The sequence below is a fragment of the Mesoplodon mirus genome (genome assembly GCF_964341445.2).
Source record: "Mesoplodon mirus genome assembly, chromosome: 13".
Lineage (NCBI taxonomy): Eukaryota > Metazoa > Chordata > Mammalia > Artiodactyla > Ziphiidae > Mesoplodon > Mesoplodon mirus.
This window is the reverse complement of record NC_138989.1, coordinates 22813641-22829540: the sequence shown is the minus strand read 5'-3', so window position 1 is coordinate 22829540 and position 15900 is coordinate 22813641. Positions and strand designations below refer to the sequence as shown.

The following is a 15900-nucleotide window of genomic DNA, read 5'->3' as shown; positions in this document are numbered from 1 at the left end:
TCCCCAGCTGCCCAGGTGATGGCCAGGGGAGCCCTGGCCTCACAGTAGTGCTTTGCAGGTGGACAGTGAAGGCCACTGAGAAGAGAGGCTGCTGGCCCTGCCCGGCTGCCCCTCATCTAAGCACACACTGAGACCAGGCCGGTGGGCAATGAGGCTGGGGGCCTTTATTGGCCGATACACACTACCTCCTGGTGTCTGTCACAAGCCGTTGTGGGAACAGGTGGCCCCTCCCTCTCCATGCCCCCTCCGCCTGGGACATGAGAAGGACTGAGGGTTCAGGGGTCAGAACTGAGACAAGGAGCCCTGAATGTCCAGTCAGATCAGGTAGCTTGACCTCAGGACCAGCAACCCAGCACCAGAAAACAAGGAGACGAGGGGTACAGGTGGGCCCCCCAGGTTTGGCTGGGGAGTTGGGAGGTGAGACTGCCTGCCCTCATCATCCCTGGGTGTGCTGAGGGCCGGGCAGAGCCCCAGCTTCCAACTCCCTCAGTTGCTTGGGGCCTGGATGGCCGGGCAGTCGATGAGAAGACAGAAGCTCCAAACCTGCCGCCCCTCCCCACAGGCCTGCATCACCCCATTTCACAGAGGGAAACTGAGGCCCAGGGCCCTGAGCAAAGCCTCACCTCTTGCCTGGACCACATCTCCCTCTCAGGCTCCAGTCCCGGCTTAGCCTCATAAGAGGCAGATGCGCACGGGCTGCCAGGACCAAGACATGCCCACCCCAAAGGCCTAGGTGGCAGAAGGGACCCTGAGGATATTAATAAATACGGATGGCAGACCTTGGAGGCAGCTGGCCAAGTCCAGGCTGGGAAGGGAAGCCTGGCCTGGCCCTTGCCAAGGGGCCACCACCACACTCAGTCTCTCTCGTTTTGGCTCCTGGGGGCCACGATCCGGTAGCTGGTGGCGTGTCCTCCCCTCTTGCCCCGCAGGAGGCTAGGGGTGCCCGTGCCGGCAGGGTCTGCCCCTGACCCCTCTGGTTCTGCGGGAGGGAAGGAAAGAGGCCGGGTTAGTGGCGTCTGTGTGAGGTGCCCACCTTCCCTTGGCCCTCTGGGGGGTGGGGGTGGGGTGCTCTCTGCCCAAGTCTGAGAGGCAGAGGTGTGGGAAAGAAGGGGGTCTGAAAAGCTGGTTAGTGCCCCTCCCCCCAGGAGTTATGAGCCCCTAACCCAACTAGAACACTCAGGGCCTCTATTTGATTTTCTCTGTCAAGTGGAGATCAATGAACCCACCATGTTTCTGAAATGCTTAGCGTGTAGTAGATGCCCCAGAAACAGTATAGCTCTTTTTTTCGTTAACATATCTTGGAGCAGAGGTGTGCCCTGAATCATTCCCATTTCAGAGCTGGGTAAACTAAGGCCAGGCATCAGCCTCACTCTTCCTCTCTTTTCAGGTTAGGCCACCTGTAGTGGGGAAGGGTTTAGGAAGGCCAGGCTCTGCCACTGACCTACTGTGTAGCTTTGGACCTCTGTCAGGGCCTCAGTTGTCTCATCTCTAAAACCAGGGGGACATTTCCAGATACAGAGGCCCTGGCCAACTCCAGTAATTACTGAAGTCAGTTCTGATTTGGCTATGGTGAGATATGCCCCAACCTGCAAATAAGCTGGCCCCCAAGAGTAAAACCAGATAATTGGCATTCTTCCCACCTGGAAAACTACTCAACCTTCAAAACGCAGATCAGGACCTACCTCTTCCAGGAAGCCTTAGGTAACTATCACCTCAGTCCCTCTCAAAGTTAAATGAGGGGTTAGGCAGCTCGGAAGGATGGGTTGTTTTTTCAGGGGGAGGGCCCCAGGATGGAGGACCCCAGGATGGAGGACTTGGCTGAGCCTTCGAAACCCTGTTCACAGGAGAGACACTTTGACTCTGGTGAGCACCAGCTTCCCACTGAAGGCAATGCCAGGGAGGGAGCTATACCCTCATAACTGTCTAGCGCTCTGACCCTGTGTCCCATGCACCTCTGGGCTGAGATTTGGGGCCCTTGGGGCAGACAGGTATCTGCAATCACAGTCAAGGAACATTTCATGCCCTAAAACAGGGAGCATAGGAGGAGGGTAGCTCAAAGCTCAGGTTCCAACATCAGCTCAGGCCAAGTCCTGGCCCCACCATGTCCCAGTTATGTGGCCTTGGGCAAGTCCCAGAACCTTTAAGCCTCATCTGGAATGTGGGGATGACATTCCTGTCGTCACACCCTTGCAGAGTGTTCAGTGTGACCAAGAGTGGAAAGTGGTTTTCACAGTAAATGTTGGATTATTATGGTCACTAGGTTGGTGTGTTTTCGACCCAGGGCTCCTGCAGGTCTGGTCACTGTGAGTCAGTCATGAGATGCTGTTCTGACATGATCAAATTCAGGGCCTTGGTTTCCCCCGGGCCCCACTCAGTGCCTAGCAAAGCAGAGGGGTCAGGGAACCTTTGCTGATGGAGCCCAAAGAGCTGGCACTTTAGAGGCCTGACCTTGGGTGGACCCCTGGCCTCACCACTACTATCCCTATGTCCCGGGGGAGTCACACGAGCCCTCTGAACCTGTGTTTCTTCATCTGTGAAGCAGGCACAGTATCGCCCACCTAGAAAGCTTGTTGCAAGGACTGGAGATGATGGATGTAAATTTCCCGGCCCAGGTGGACTGGATGTGTGACAGCTGTTACTATTATCGTCATTATTGATTATAATCTAAATAGGAGCCCCATCTGGGTCTTCTGTTAGCACCTGCTGTGGATGATGGGCCAATGGGGAAGGCTCCATCTCCTCCACTCCCCTCCTCCTGGCCACACTGCCAGGTGCCTGGCACCTCCTCCCTGGGCTTCTGGAGACAGAGCCGGCTGAGGGGGGTGGAGCACAGATCCAAGGCTACAGTGTGTCCCTTCTGGCTCCCCTCCCAATCCTCCTGAGAGGGGAGTCGGGGGACACCTGACAAGGAGCTGAGCACCTGGGATTTGGTCCTTGGTCCTTCCTCTGGGAGAAGGGAGGAGGTCTGGGAGATGGTCTGAGTTTTCACAAGTTGGGGAAGCCCTGTGGCATAGCGAGAGCAGCTTTGGAAGCAGAACCCACACACCTTCCCACCTCTAGGCCTTTGTCCCCACGGGGGCTGCCCTCCCACCTCTTCCTCCTGGCACACTCGTAGGGACCTTCCATGACTAACGCAAGGGTCCCATCTTCTGGGAAGGCTTCTCCTCACACACACCCTTTGGTGCTCCTGTACCCCATGGCCCTCATCTGTATAGATGCTGAGGATTTCCCACCACCCGATGGGCAGCTCCCCAAGGTGGGTACCCTGAGATCTGCCTCAGATCCAGCCTGCAGTAGGTGTGCCCTACAGTTTTGCCAAAGGAAGGAGGCTTGGCTCTAACCTTGGTTCTCCTTCCTGCTGGGGGCCTCAATTTCCCCATCTGTAAAATAGATGGGAGGTTGGACATGATGTCTAAGGCTGTGTGCACTGATGCACTAGGACTGGGCTGAGAGATGGGGCAGCTGGGAGAAGGGCTGGGGCCTCTTCACGGGTAGGTGAGGAATGGGATGGCCGATCCCTGACTCTCTCCAGGGCCAGCCACAGGCTCCAGTTTAACGTGGAGAGACCTCCTTAGGCCCACTGTGACAGCCAGGTGGTGTCTAACGTTCTTCTGTGCCTCCCTGACCTACTTTCAAGGACCTTCTAAAACGGGGCCCTGCCAGATCTTCTAGCCTCTGTTCTCACCCTCAGCAACCTCACGGAACTGTCCCTCTGGGTTCTCTCTGGTCTCCTGGCTTTTGTTCATGCTGTTCCTCTGCCTGTTCACTTGCCCCCGATCCTTGCCTTTCAGGTCTCCACTTAGATGCCTCCTCCTCCAGGAAGCCCTCCTGAGATGCCCTCTGCCACCCCCCAGCCTGCATCAGGAGCACTTGTGGGCTTTGGTGGCCACCTGTATTCACTCCACTGTGGTATTCCTCACCCTAGGTTTAACGCCCAGTTCCAGGGCTTCCCCCCAGCACCCTAAGCTCCATGAGAGCAGGTCCCTGTCTTATCTGTTGGAGCCTGTGCCAGCGAGGTACCTGGCACAGAGCAGGTGCTCATTAACTCAAGAACTAGTTACCAGAACCTCCTCTGTGCCAGACACCGTCTGCTGGCCGGATGGAAGGGCCGAAGAGTGGCTGTCTGCTAGTCTGGATCCAGTATTGGGAGGTGCCTTCTGTGTCCCCAGGCCCTTCCCAGGCCCTTCCTGGCAGGGGCTGCCCCTGCCTGCCCACCCTGCCGTTACCTGGCCAGATGATGGCTTCCAGCAGGGTGACCCGTCTGGCCAGGAGCTCCAGCTGAGCCTGCTGCTGCAGGAAGCTCTGTAAGCTAGGAGCCTGATGGGAGATCGAGAAGAGCAGACGGTGCGTGTCCGGCCTCTGGGGGCTGGGCTGGGCACCGAGGGTGGGGGGCGGGGCCAGTTCCTGCTGGCTTCCGGGCAGGAGCCTGGGCATGAGTCTCTGTTGGGACCTTGGCTGCTCCTTCGAAGTGGGGACAGGGCTCACTTGTCTCCTCAAGTGACCAGATAGGTGGAGAACTGGTGGGTGAATGCCTGGGGGAGGGTCTCTCAGGCCACTAAAGGGGGGGACCGTGGGGCCAGGATGGCCTGCCCAGTGAGAGCCTCTGGGGTCAGAACTGGTGGGTGCTACATTACCCAGAGTCCCCTGGGACCTGAGCCTGGCTCTGTCACCCACAGTCCCCTGTACTTCTGGAGTCTAGCCCCATGACCTGTTGTCCTGTGGGCCTGCAGACTGGCTCTGTTCCCCACAATTTCTCTTGAGCTGAGGCCTGACTGGGGTCTGGATTCATTACCCATAATCCTCCTGGGGGCCTGGGCTCTGACATTATTACCCACAACCCCCTGCACTGTTGCAGTCTGGCTCTGTTAGCCACAATCCCCTGCAGCTCTGGAGTTTGGCCCATAATGCCTTTCAGACTCGAAATCTGTCACCTCTGGTTCCCCTGCAGGCCTGGAAACCACATTACCCACAATGTCTGGAGCCCCAGGTCTTACCACAGGGGTGGGGGCCTGGGTTTCTAGGGCCCCCCCTTCACCTGTGGACAAGGGACCAGTCATTGAGAGATGGGTGGTCTTGACCTTTTAGGTCCCCACCTGGAGAAGGGCAGGTACCTTATCCAGCCTCTTGACTGGACCCAGGCAGCTCCACCCTGGAGGGCCTGGGGAAGCCTGGCAGGCGGGGGCTGGGCTGTCTGTCCGTCTGTCTGTCTCTACTCACCATAGAGCCCAATCATTGTTTCCAAGATTAAAACCCTCTCAGCTAAAATCTTCAAAGCCTCGCGTAGTTGGTGCAACCCCTCCCCCTGTGGAGGAAAGAGACAGATGCAGCCGTGAAGGGGGCAGGGGAGGGGGCCCTGCAAAGCTTGTTGGAGGCCCATGCCCCACCCTGGACATGCACCTGCAGCTCCACACCACCTGTCACAGCCCAGGGCCCACGGACAGCAGGGACAAGACCAGGAGAGGATGGGAGGGGGACAAGGCAGGCAGAAGCAACCTCCTCAGTAGGATCCCACCCACCCGGCTGCTCTTTCCTCCCACCCCCGCAAATCCTGCTGCACTGGGGGCGGGGGGAGGCCAGTCTGCAGGGGCGGCACTGCTGTCCCAGAGCCTGCCACAGAACCTGCCCAGAGGGTGCCGCAGAGCCCCGGCCCCTCCTCCATCTCTGTTGCCTGAAACCAGTTGGTCTCACATCATCTGCATGATTCCTGCCACATCCCTGGGCCACTTGTACTCTGCTTTACTTAACAGTCTTTAAACTGACTCAATTTTGCCTTAAATACTGTATTTGTCTCACCCTAATTAACTCCATTGGTGGGATCAGGCTACTTACCGATATCCTTCCCACTCACGTCCAAATGAACATGAAAGAGTAAAATCAGAAAATGTTTGTGTGGCATCGCTGTTGGGAAGCCACGCTTAAAATGCCGGCAAAGCTGAAGTTCAGGCCCAGGTGCCCCTGCCCCAGCCCTTTTGAGCCCATCCCTCCCTGGGCTCTGACTACTCCAGGTCCATATGCTGCACATCCCGGAGTCCAGCCCTCAGCCCCGCCCTCTCTTCTCAGCTGAGTCTCCAGGCCCCGGGATGCCGCAGCGGCCCTCAGAACCCTCCCCTAGGCCTCCCTGCTCTGGGGTCTCCTGTCTCAAGTGGTGCCGGTGCTGGCCAGGGACCACCAGCTGGCCCTCACCTTCACTTCTTCCCAGTGTCTGTTTGTCTGTCCTTTCCTCTGCCAGCATAGGGCCCACAGTCTTGCCAAAACTCCACACTCCCTCACTCCTTCCTCTTTCCGAGTCCAGACTAAAGCTATTTCCGGAATGTAGATATCTTAATTCTGACAGAGCACCGGGACAGCAACAAAACTATTCCAGCCCTGACACATCTGGGAGTCTCTCAGAGTGCTTCACTTAGTACAGATTAAATGAAGGGATGAGGTATAATATGCATCTTGGTACAATTACTACCTTCAAGAAAGCTGTTCCCACAAAAACATCTAACAGTCAAGAGTCCTCCCAACGTGTCTGTTCTGAGCGAGCCCACTGTGGCCATGCTGAGACTGTCCCTTATGATCTGGCTGTCCTGTCCACAACACATGGATGGGGCCACTGACTGGCCATTGGGCCTGGGGGTCACCAGGTCACACTAAAGTAATCTCTCTTCAAGTATTACACCCATCTAAACATGGATGACCTTCAAAAATTACATTAAGCCACTGCCAGCATCGACAATGGGACAAGCTGATGTCATGAGCCTCCTGATGAGATGCAATAAGAGGGCACCACATCCCCAGTTAGTGCACCTGCCAAGGGTATTTAACCTGCATCTCATCATGAGGGAACAGTCAGACAAATCTAGATAGTGGGACAGTCACAAAATGACAGTCAAGAGAAAGAAGAAAAGGGCAGGGGGCCTATTTTAGATTAAAAGAACCTAGAGACATGACAACCAAATGCAACACATGAATCTTGATTGATCTTGGTTTTTTTTTTTTTAAACCAGCCACAAAGGGCATTTTGGGGACAACGGGTAAAATTTATATATAAGCTGTATATTAAGTGGCATCATTTCACTGAATTAATGTCAGCTTTCTCAGGTGTGACAGTGTTACTGTGGCTCTTTGGGAGAATGTCCATATTCTTTCAAGACACATGCTGATGTGCTAGGGGAGACGTGGATGAGGTCTGCAACTTACTTTCAAATGGATTAGAAAAAAAAGATCTATAGATATATAAAGAGCGAAAGAACAAAGGCAGCAAAACACTAATAATTGGTCAGTCTAGAAGAAGGGTACAAGGATAGTCATTGTACCAAATTTTCTATATATTTGAAAATTTTCAAAGTAAAAATATGGGGGGAAATGCCAAAAAAATATTCTGGGTGGGTGGCCTGCTGTTTGCACTGATGACGTCCCAGTGCCCTCCAATCCTGGCCTGAGTGTCCAGGGTCTGTTGGACACCCCCACTCGGCTGTCATGTAGACATTCCCCGTTCTCCATGGAGAAAACTCAGCAGGCCAGCTTCTCCTGGCTCTCTTCTCTCTTTTACTATTGTAAACATCTCCCTTAACTTCTCGCTCCCCCCTCCATAGCCAGACAAGCACCCAAGTGTCTCTCAGTTCCATTGACATCTGTCCCTCTTCACTGTCCCCCTTCCAGTTCTGGCCCCCACAGCCTCTTGCCAGGGTGACCAGGACAGCCTCCTGTCTAGTCTCTCTTTCTGCTCCCTTCTCCCATCCTTTCTCCACATGGCAATCAGAGGGGTCTTTTGCAAACAAAAATCTGACCATGTCACTTCCTACTTATAAATATTTCAATGACTCCCCACTGCCCATAGAACAAAGTTCAAATTCCTCAGCATGGCCTCTTAAGTCCTAAAAGCCTCTATGACCTCTGTCTCACTCCTTGCCTGTCACACTCTGTCACTCCAAGTATTTGCAGCTCCTCAAACACCCTGGGCCCACTCTTGCCCCAGGGCCTTTGCATGTGATGTTTCCTCTCCTCTGCATGAACACCCTTTGCCAGGCTTCGGCCTGGGTCTCCTTATCCAAGAAGATGCTAAATCCACCCCTCTACAATCATAGCTGAGCTCCCCCTGTCCTGTCACTGCTGGTTACTGGTCTGTTTCCCCCCCACCCCACTGTGACCACCCTGAGGATGGGGACTGTGTCCAAATCACATCTATGTCCACAGTGCCCAGCCTGGGGCCTGGCACCCACCAAGGAGGCGCTTGGGGAAAGTTAGCTGGCTCCCCCAGTCCTGGGAGCTGAAAAGCCTGGGCTTCAGTTCAAGCTCTGCCAACAATTCACTCTGTGGAGTTGGGCCTCGGTTTTTCCTGTCTGAATAAGGGGTATGAGCTTTGGTCTAGATGGGCCAGCTGAGCCCCGTCACTCCCAGGCAGTGCCTGCAGTGCATCCTCATGACCACTGGGTGTCAATGCTGAGCCACAGCCAGGTCAGCGGCTCCAAAAGCTTCACTAAGTGGGGGTTGGTAGGTGGAGTGTGTATAGGAGCCCTCAGGCCTCTTCCCTACACAGACCCCATCCCCACCTGCCCCCAACAGAGCTGGTCCCCCAGCCCCCAAAGCCTCATGCAGCCCCCAGCCCAGCGGGTCCCCTCCCAGGCAGGCGGCAAGCAAGGGCAGAAGTGCAGGTGGGTGAGGGAAAAGCAGGTGGATGGGCAGGGGCCCTGCTACCTCTTGGGGGGGCCCCTCCCACAGGTGGTCCTGAGTTTGAAGTCTGTTCTGGGAGAGTTCAGGCATCTGTTCTCCTGTTGGGACCCCCATATAGGGATGGGGCTGCCCAGCCTAATTCAGCCTTCATCCCATCTCTCGCACCTCCTCTGGGCAGGGTGAAAAATGGCCCCCAGTGAAGGGGCCTAGAGGTGGCAGAGGGCTGGGATCACATGGGTCTAGCTGACCCCCAGCCCAGCTCATGCCCAAGCAGGCAGTATGCTTAAGAGGCTCTGGAGCCACTAGGGGGTAGAGGGTGGGTAAGGGAGTGGGGTGGCAGTGAGGGGCTGGGAGAGGCTTGCCAGAGAGGTAGCAGGACCCCAGAAGTCATGGAAAGACATGGGGGAGGGCTCGTGCAGGGTGGGGGGCTCCCACGGCTGTATCCATCACTGACCCCACAATCAGGAGCAGAGAGGGCAGGGCAGGCGCTGGGTGCTTCCCATGTCTTCAATTAACTAATGCCTGCCAGGAAGTAGGGTGTCCCAGCCAGACTGCACCAGGGAGAGGGGTGGAGGAGGGAGGGAGGCACAATACCAGCCTCCAAAAGAACTCCCCAGTTGCCTCTCCTGTCTGCCCCCACCCCATCCAGTTTTCCAAATGTCTCCTATGTCAGTGATAGTTTCCAGGTCCCTGTACCGTGGGGCTTTTAGTCCTCCCCCCATGTCTCCTGGGTGGGTGATTTCTAGGCCCTGAAATTCATTCACTGCAAGTCTCTCTCGTGATTGTGAAGGTTCTAGGATCCCACATGTGGTTTCTAAGTCCCCTTTCCCATTTATTCTATGTCTGCTGTGTATGTGACAGTTTCTAGGCCTCCCTTTCCAGTCTTCATGGGCTTCCTTTGTGTACAGTGGTTTCTAGATCCCCCATCTCATTTTCCATGGTTTTCTGGTGCGTATGGCAGTTTCTAGGCCTCTCCTCCCACTCCTCATGGGTCTCCTGTGTATGTGATGGTGTCTGGGACCTCATGTTAATTATAGGTCTTTTGAGTACAATGATCTAGGTCCCCTGACCTCATTTACCATGTACAACGTGTCCATGGTGGTTTCCAGGTCTCCCTTCCTGTGATTCACGGATTCCTATGTGTATGGTGGTGTTTAGTGCCCTGTCCCTTTTACCAAAGCGCTCCTGTGTACCTCAGCGTTTCTACACCTCCTTTCCTCTGCTCCATGGCTCTCCTAAGGCCTCCTGTCCCATTCTTCTGTGTGGATATTGTTTTCATGCTTCCCTTTCTTTTGCAGACAGGGGAGCAGAAGCCAAAGCCCTTGCAGGGAGGGGGCTATGGAGGCAGGGGATGCAGTCTGGACTGGGTCAGCCCAAACTGCCCAGGAGGAACTGGCAGGGTCACCCTGGCCTGGAAAGGCCGCAGAAGGAAGGCAGAGATAGGGATAAAGACAGAGACAAAGAATGTAGGGTCTGCTGATAAGGCTGGCCCTGCCCACTGGGGAGGGACAGGGTAGGGGAGGACGCTGGGGCTGAGAACTGGCAAGGCTCCCCACTTGGAGATCAGGTTGCAAAGGGGATCTGGATGGGGTGCCCCCACCCCCAAATAATCTCCTGAGTGTCCAGGGCGGGGGGCAGCGGGAGGTCAGTGCTGCGCTAGAGCTTACCCAGTGGCTCTTCTCACCAGGGTCTCCTTTGGGGCCAGGTTCTCCCTGCAAGGAGAGAGAGGTAGGAACAGTGAGAGAGGCAAGGAGAGAGAGAGGAAGAGAGGCTGAGCAAGGATGAGACAGAGAGTAGCTCATTTGGGTGAGATAAAAATGCAAAAAAACAACTGTTTGAAGGCAATGGAAAGTGATAAAGAGCAGCCAGCCAGTAACTGAAGGATATCTGACCTTAGAAAGAAGGGAACCGCACTGGGTAACATCAGTATATTTATGGCTTTTCCTCTGAGGGCTCATCCCAACCCCCTCTGCCTGGCAAACAGCTCAAGCAGGAAGCTTCAGTCTTATTGGCCTGAGGAATCAGAGATCGGGGTCAAGACTGCCAAAGAAGGAGGAAATTGAGGGGAAATGCTGGAAAGCACGGAGCCACAGTAGGGAAGCAAAATCTGTATAAATACTCCACTCTAATCCTTGGATGGTCCGTGAAATGCCCATCCTAAAGTCACAAAGCTGAGTTGGAGCCACAACGTAGAGCAAAACTCAACACTCTTCAGAGGAAGACTGTCTTCACTATATTGTCTATATTGTCCAGGATGCAATACAAAATTATTAGACATGTGAAGAAATGGAAAAATGTGACCCATATGCAAGAGAAAAATCAGTCACTAGAAACAGATCCATAGCCAACCCAGGTACTGGAATTACCAGACATGGAGATTAAAATATCTGTGACAACTATGTTAAAGGATATAGTGGAGGGACTTCCCTGGTGGTCCAGTGGTAAAGAATCCACCTTCCAATGCAGGGGATGTGGGGCAACTAAGCCTGCATGCCGCAACTACTGAGCTCGCGCGCCTCAACTAGAGAGCCTGCGTGCCGCAAACTACAGAGCCCGTGAGCCCCGGAGGCGGCATGCCACAACTAGAGAAGAGAAAACCCGCACGCCACAACTAGAGAAGAGAAAACCCGCACACCACAACTAGAGAGAATCGCGCGCGCCGCAGTGAAAAGCCCGCGTGCCTCAACAAAGGATCCCGCGTGCCTCGGTGAAGATCCCGCCTGCCACAACTAAGACCCAACGCAGCCAAAAATAAAAAATTAAAAAAATAAAAGAATCTAGTGGAATTGATACAATGGGTGATGAGATGGGGAATTTCAGGAGGGATGTGAAAATTATGAAAAGAGAATCAAATGGAAATCCTGGAAATAAAAATGATAATACTTGAAATAAAAAATTCATTAGCTGGGATTAATTGAAGATGTGCCATAACAGAAGAAAGAATCAATTAACTTGACGAAAGGTCAATGCAATAATTCTAAGTGAAGCACAGAGAGAAAAAAGATTTAAAAAAAAAATTAACAGAGCCTCAGACTTCCCTGGTGGCGCAGTGGTTAAGAATCCGCCTGACAATGCAGGGGACACGGGTTCGAGCCCTGGTCCAGGAAGATCCCACATGCTGTGGAGCAACTAAGCCCGTGTGCCACAACTACTGAGCCCGCGCTCTAGAGCCTACGAGCCACAACTACTCAGCCTGCGTGCCGCAACTACTGAAGCCCACGCACCTAGAGCCTGTCCTCCGCAACAAGAGAAGCCACGGCAATGAGAAGCCCACGCACTGCAACAAATAGTAGCTCCTGCTCACTGCATCTAGAGAAAAGCCTGCGCAGAGCAACAAAGACCCAAATGCAGCCAAAAATAAAATAATATAAATAAAATAAATTAATTTTTTAACAAAAGTGGGAGTAGCTATGTTAATTTCAGACAGAGCACACTTCAGAGCAAGGAAGGTTATCACGGATATAGAGGGGTCAGCACTCCATGAAGGCATAACAATCCTTAATGTGTATGCACTTTACAACAGAGCATCAAAATATGTGAGGCCAAAACCGATAGAACTGCAAAGAGAAATAGATGAACCCGCCAATGCCATTAATCAACCAGATAAAATTGACATCTATAGACCACTTCATCCAACAACAGCAGATTACACATTCTTCTCAAGCTCACATGGAACATTCACCAAGATAGACCACATTCTGGCCCATAAAATATAACTCAACAAATTAAAAAGAATAAAAATCATACAATGTATGCTCTTAGACCACAATGGAATTAAACTAGAAATTCCTAACAAAATGATAACTGGAGGGAACTCCCCGGCGGTCCAGTGGTTAGGACTCCAAGCTTCCATTGCAGGGGGCATGGGTTCGATCCCGGGTTGGGGAATTAAGATCCCACAAGCTGCGAGGCACAGCCCCCCTCACAAAAAAAGATAACTGGAAACTCCCCCAATACTTGGAGATTAAACAAAAGGCTTCTAAATAACAGGTGGACCAAAGAACAAATCTCAAGAGAAATTTTAAAATACTTTGAACTACATGAAAATAAAAATGCAACTTAGCAAAATTTGTGGGAGATAGTGAAAGCAGTGCTTAGAGGGAAACTTAGTATAAATCTACACTAGTCAAGACAGTGTGGTATTGGCTAAAGAATAGTCAAATAGATTAATGGAACAGAATAGAGAGCCCAGAAATAGACCCACATAAATATAGTTGACTAATCTTTGACAAAGGAGCAAAGGCAATACAATGGAGCAAAGGTAGTCTTTTCCACAAATGATGCTGGAACAACTGGACATCTAAATGCAAAAACATGAATCTAGACACAGACCTCATACTCTTCACAAAAATTAACTCAAAATATATCACAGACCTAAATGTAAAATGCAAAACTATAAAATTCCTAGAAGAGAACATAGGAGAAAACCTTGATGACCTTGGGTTTGATGATGACTTTTTATTCTATTTTTATTTTTTTATTATTATTTTTTAAAGTCTTTATTGAATTTGTTACAATATTGCTTCTGTTTTATGTTTTTTTTGTTTTTTGGCCATGAGGTATGTGGCATCTTAGCTCCCCGACCAGGGATTGAACCTGCACCTCCTTCATTGGAAGGCGAAGTCTTAACCACTGGACTGCCAGGGAAGTCCCTGATGATGGCTTTTTATATACAACGCCAGAAGCACAATCCATGAAAGAAATCATTGGTAAGCTGGACTTCATTAAAGTTACAAACTTCTGCTCTGCAAAAGTGAATGTCAAGAGAATTAGAAGACAAGTTATAGACTCGGAGAAAATATCTGCAAAAGATACATCTGATAAAGGTGTACAAAGGTGTATTCTGTATATGCAAAATATACAAAGAACTCTTAAACTTCAACAAGAAGAAAACAAACAACCCAATTTTAAAAGCTTTTGCACAGGAAAGGAAACCATCAACAAAATGAAAAGGCGACCTATGAAATCGTAGAAGATATTTGCAAGCCACATGTCCAATAAGGAGTTAATATCCAAAATATATAAGGAACTTATACAACTCAATAGCAAAACCCCCAAATAAGCCAATTAAAAAATGGGTTAAGGACCTGAATAGACATTTTTGCAAAGAAGACATACAAATGGCCAATAGGTATGTGAAAAGATGCTCAACATCACTAGTCATCAGGAATATGCAAATCAAAACCACAACTTGAGCTATCACTTCACACCTGTTAGGATGTCTGTTATCAAAAAGATGAGAGATAACAAATGCTGGTGAGAATGTGGAAAAAGGGGAACACTTGTATACTGCTGGTGGAAATGTAAACTGGTACAGCCATTATGGAAAACAGTATGGAGATTCCTCAAGAAATTAAACATAGAACTACTGTATGATCCAGCAATCTCACTTCTGGTTATCTATCCAAAGGAGAGGAAATCACTGTCTTGAAGAGGTATGTTCATTGCAGCATTATTCATGATAGCCAAGATATGGAAAGAACCTGTGTCCATTGATAGATGAACAGATAAATACTATGTGGGTTATACACACACACACACACACACACACACACACAGAGGAATATTATTCAGCCTTAAAAAAGAAGGAAATCCTGCCATTTGTGACCACATGGATGAATCTGGAGGGCATTATGCTAAGTGAAATAAGCCAGACAGAGAAAGACAACTACTGTGTGGTATCACTTATATGTGGAATGCGAAAAAAAAAAGAAAAGAAAAGTTGAACTCAGAGAGAAACAGTAGAATGGTGGTTGCCAGGGACTGGGTTGTGGGGAGGGAAGGAATGAGAAAGGTTATCATCATGCAGGTAAAAGGGTACAAACTTTCAGTTATAAGATGACTAAGTTCTTTTTTTTTTCTTTTGGCTTCATCGTGCAGCTTGAGGGATCTTAGTTCCCTGACCAGCGACTGAACCCATGGCAGTGAAAGCGCCAAGTCCTATACACTAGACTGCCAGGGAACTCCCAGATGACTAAGTTCTAATCTAAGGATCTAAGATATAGTATGGTGACCATAGTTTCTTATAAAAACTTACAAAAAAGTTTATAAAACTAAACATACTCTTACCATATGATCCAGCAATTGCACTCATTGGTATTTAACCAAATTAATTGAAAAGTTATGTCCACATAAAGACCTACACTTGGATGTTTATAGCAGCTTTGTTCACTATTGCCAAAACTTGGAAGCAACCAAGATGTCCTTCAGTAGGTGAATGGATAAATGAACTGTGGTACATACAATGGAATATTATTCAAAAAAAAATTAAAAAGGGCTATCAAGCCATGAAGAGACACGCTGGAACCTTAAATGTGTATTACTAAGTGAAAAAAGCCAATCTGAAAAGGCTACATACTGTATTATTCCAGCTATATGACATTCTGGAAAAAGCAAAAATGTGCAGACAGTTAAAAGATCAGGGGTTAGAAGGGAGAGAGGGATGAATAAGCAGAGCACAGAGGATTTTTAGGGCAGTGAAATATTCTATATGATACTACAACGGTGTATACATGTCATTATACATCTATTAATACCCATAGAATGTACAACACCAAGAATGAATCCTAATGTAAACTATGGACTTTGGGGGATAATGACATGACAATGTGGGTTCATCAACTGCATCAAATGCACCACTGTGATGTGAGATGTCAATGGTGGGGTAGGCTATCCACGTGTGGGGACAGGGAGTATATAAGAATTCTCTGTACTTTCTACTCAATTTTGCTGTGAACTCAAAAAATGCTGTAAAAAAGAATTTTATTCATTAAACAAAACAACCAACGAAAAACACAACCCAGCAACCTTACAGATCTGGGAATCTCAGCCAACCCAAAGCAGGATAAACAAAAAGAAAATCACAGCCATCCACATCATGATCAATCTGACGAAAACCAAGGGTAAAGAGAAAGTCTTAAATGCCAAAGGAAAAAAAGACATATTATGTACAGGGGAAAAACAATAAGAATGATAGTCAGTTTCTCATGAGAAATTGTAATTGTCTACGTAAGCCAGAGGACCACGGAACAACATCTTTAAAGTAATAAAGGGGGATAAAACTGCCAACCTATCATTTTATATCCAGTGAAAATATCTTTCAAAAATTAAGGTTAGGGCTTCCCTGGTGGCGCAGTGGTTGAGAGTCTGCCTGCCGATGCAGGGGACATGGGTTCGTGCTCCGGTCCGGGAAGACCCCACATGCCGCGGAGCGGCTGGGCCCGTGAGCCATGGCCGCTGAGC

At 50.3% G+C, this 15900-nt stretch overlaps 1 protein-coding gene across 2 annotated transcripts in view; it reads right to left on the bottom strand.

Moving 5' to 3' along the window:
* EMID1 (EMI domain containing 1) overlaps positions 1 to 15900 on the bottom strand; it is a 40898-nt gene continuing 24998 nt past the window's right edge. The window contains exons 14-16 of one of the 2 annotated variants that reach the window (XM_082641257.1): positions 10326 to 10370; positions 5218 to 5302; positions 1 to 979 (exon numbers count right to left, since the gene is read on the bottom strand). In XM_082641257.1, coding sequence (XP_082497383.1) covers positions 855 to 979; positions 5218 to 5302; positions 10326 to 10370 — 255 coding nt within the window. In that variant the 3' untranslated portion in view covers positions 1 to 854. Of the gene's footprint in view, positions 980 to 4226; positions 4318 to 5217; positions 5303 to 10325; positions 10371 to 15900 lie in introns of both variants that reach the window. The other variant, XM_082641258.1, reaches the window with a different exon arrangement.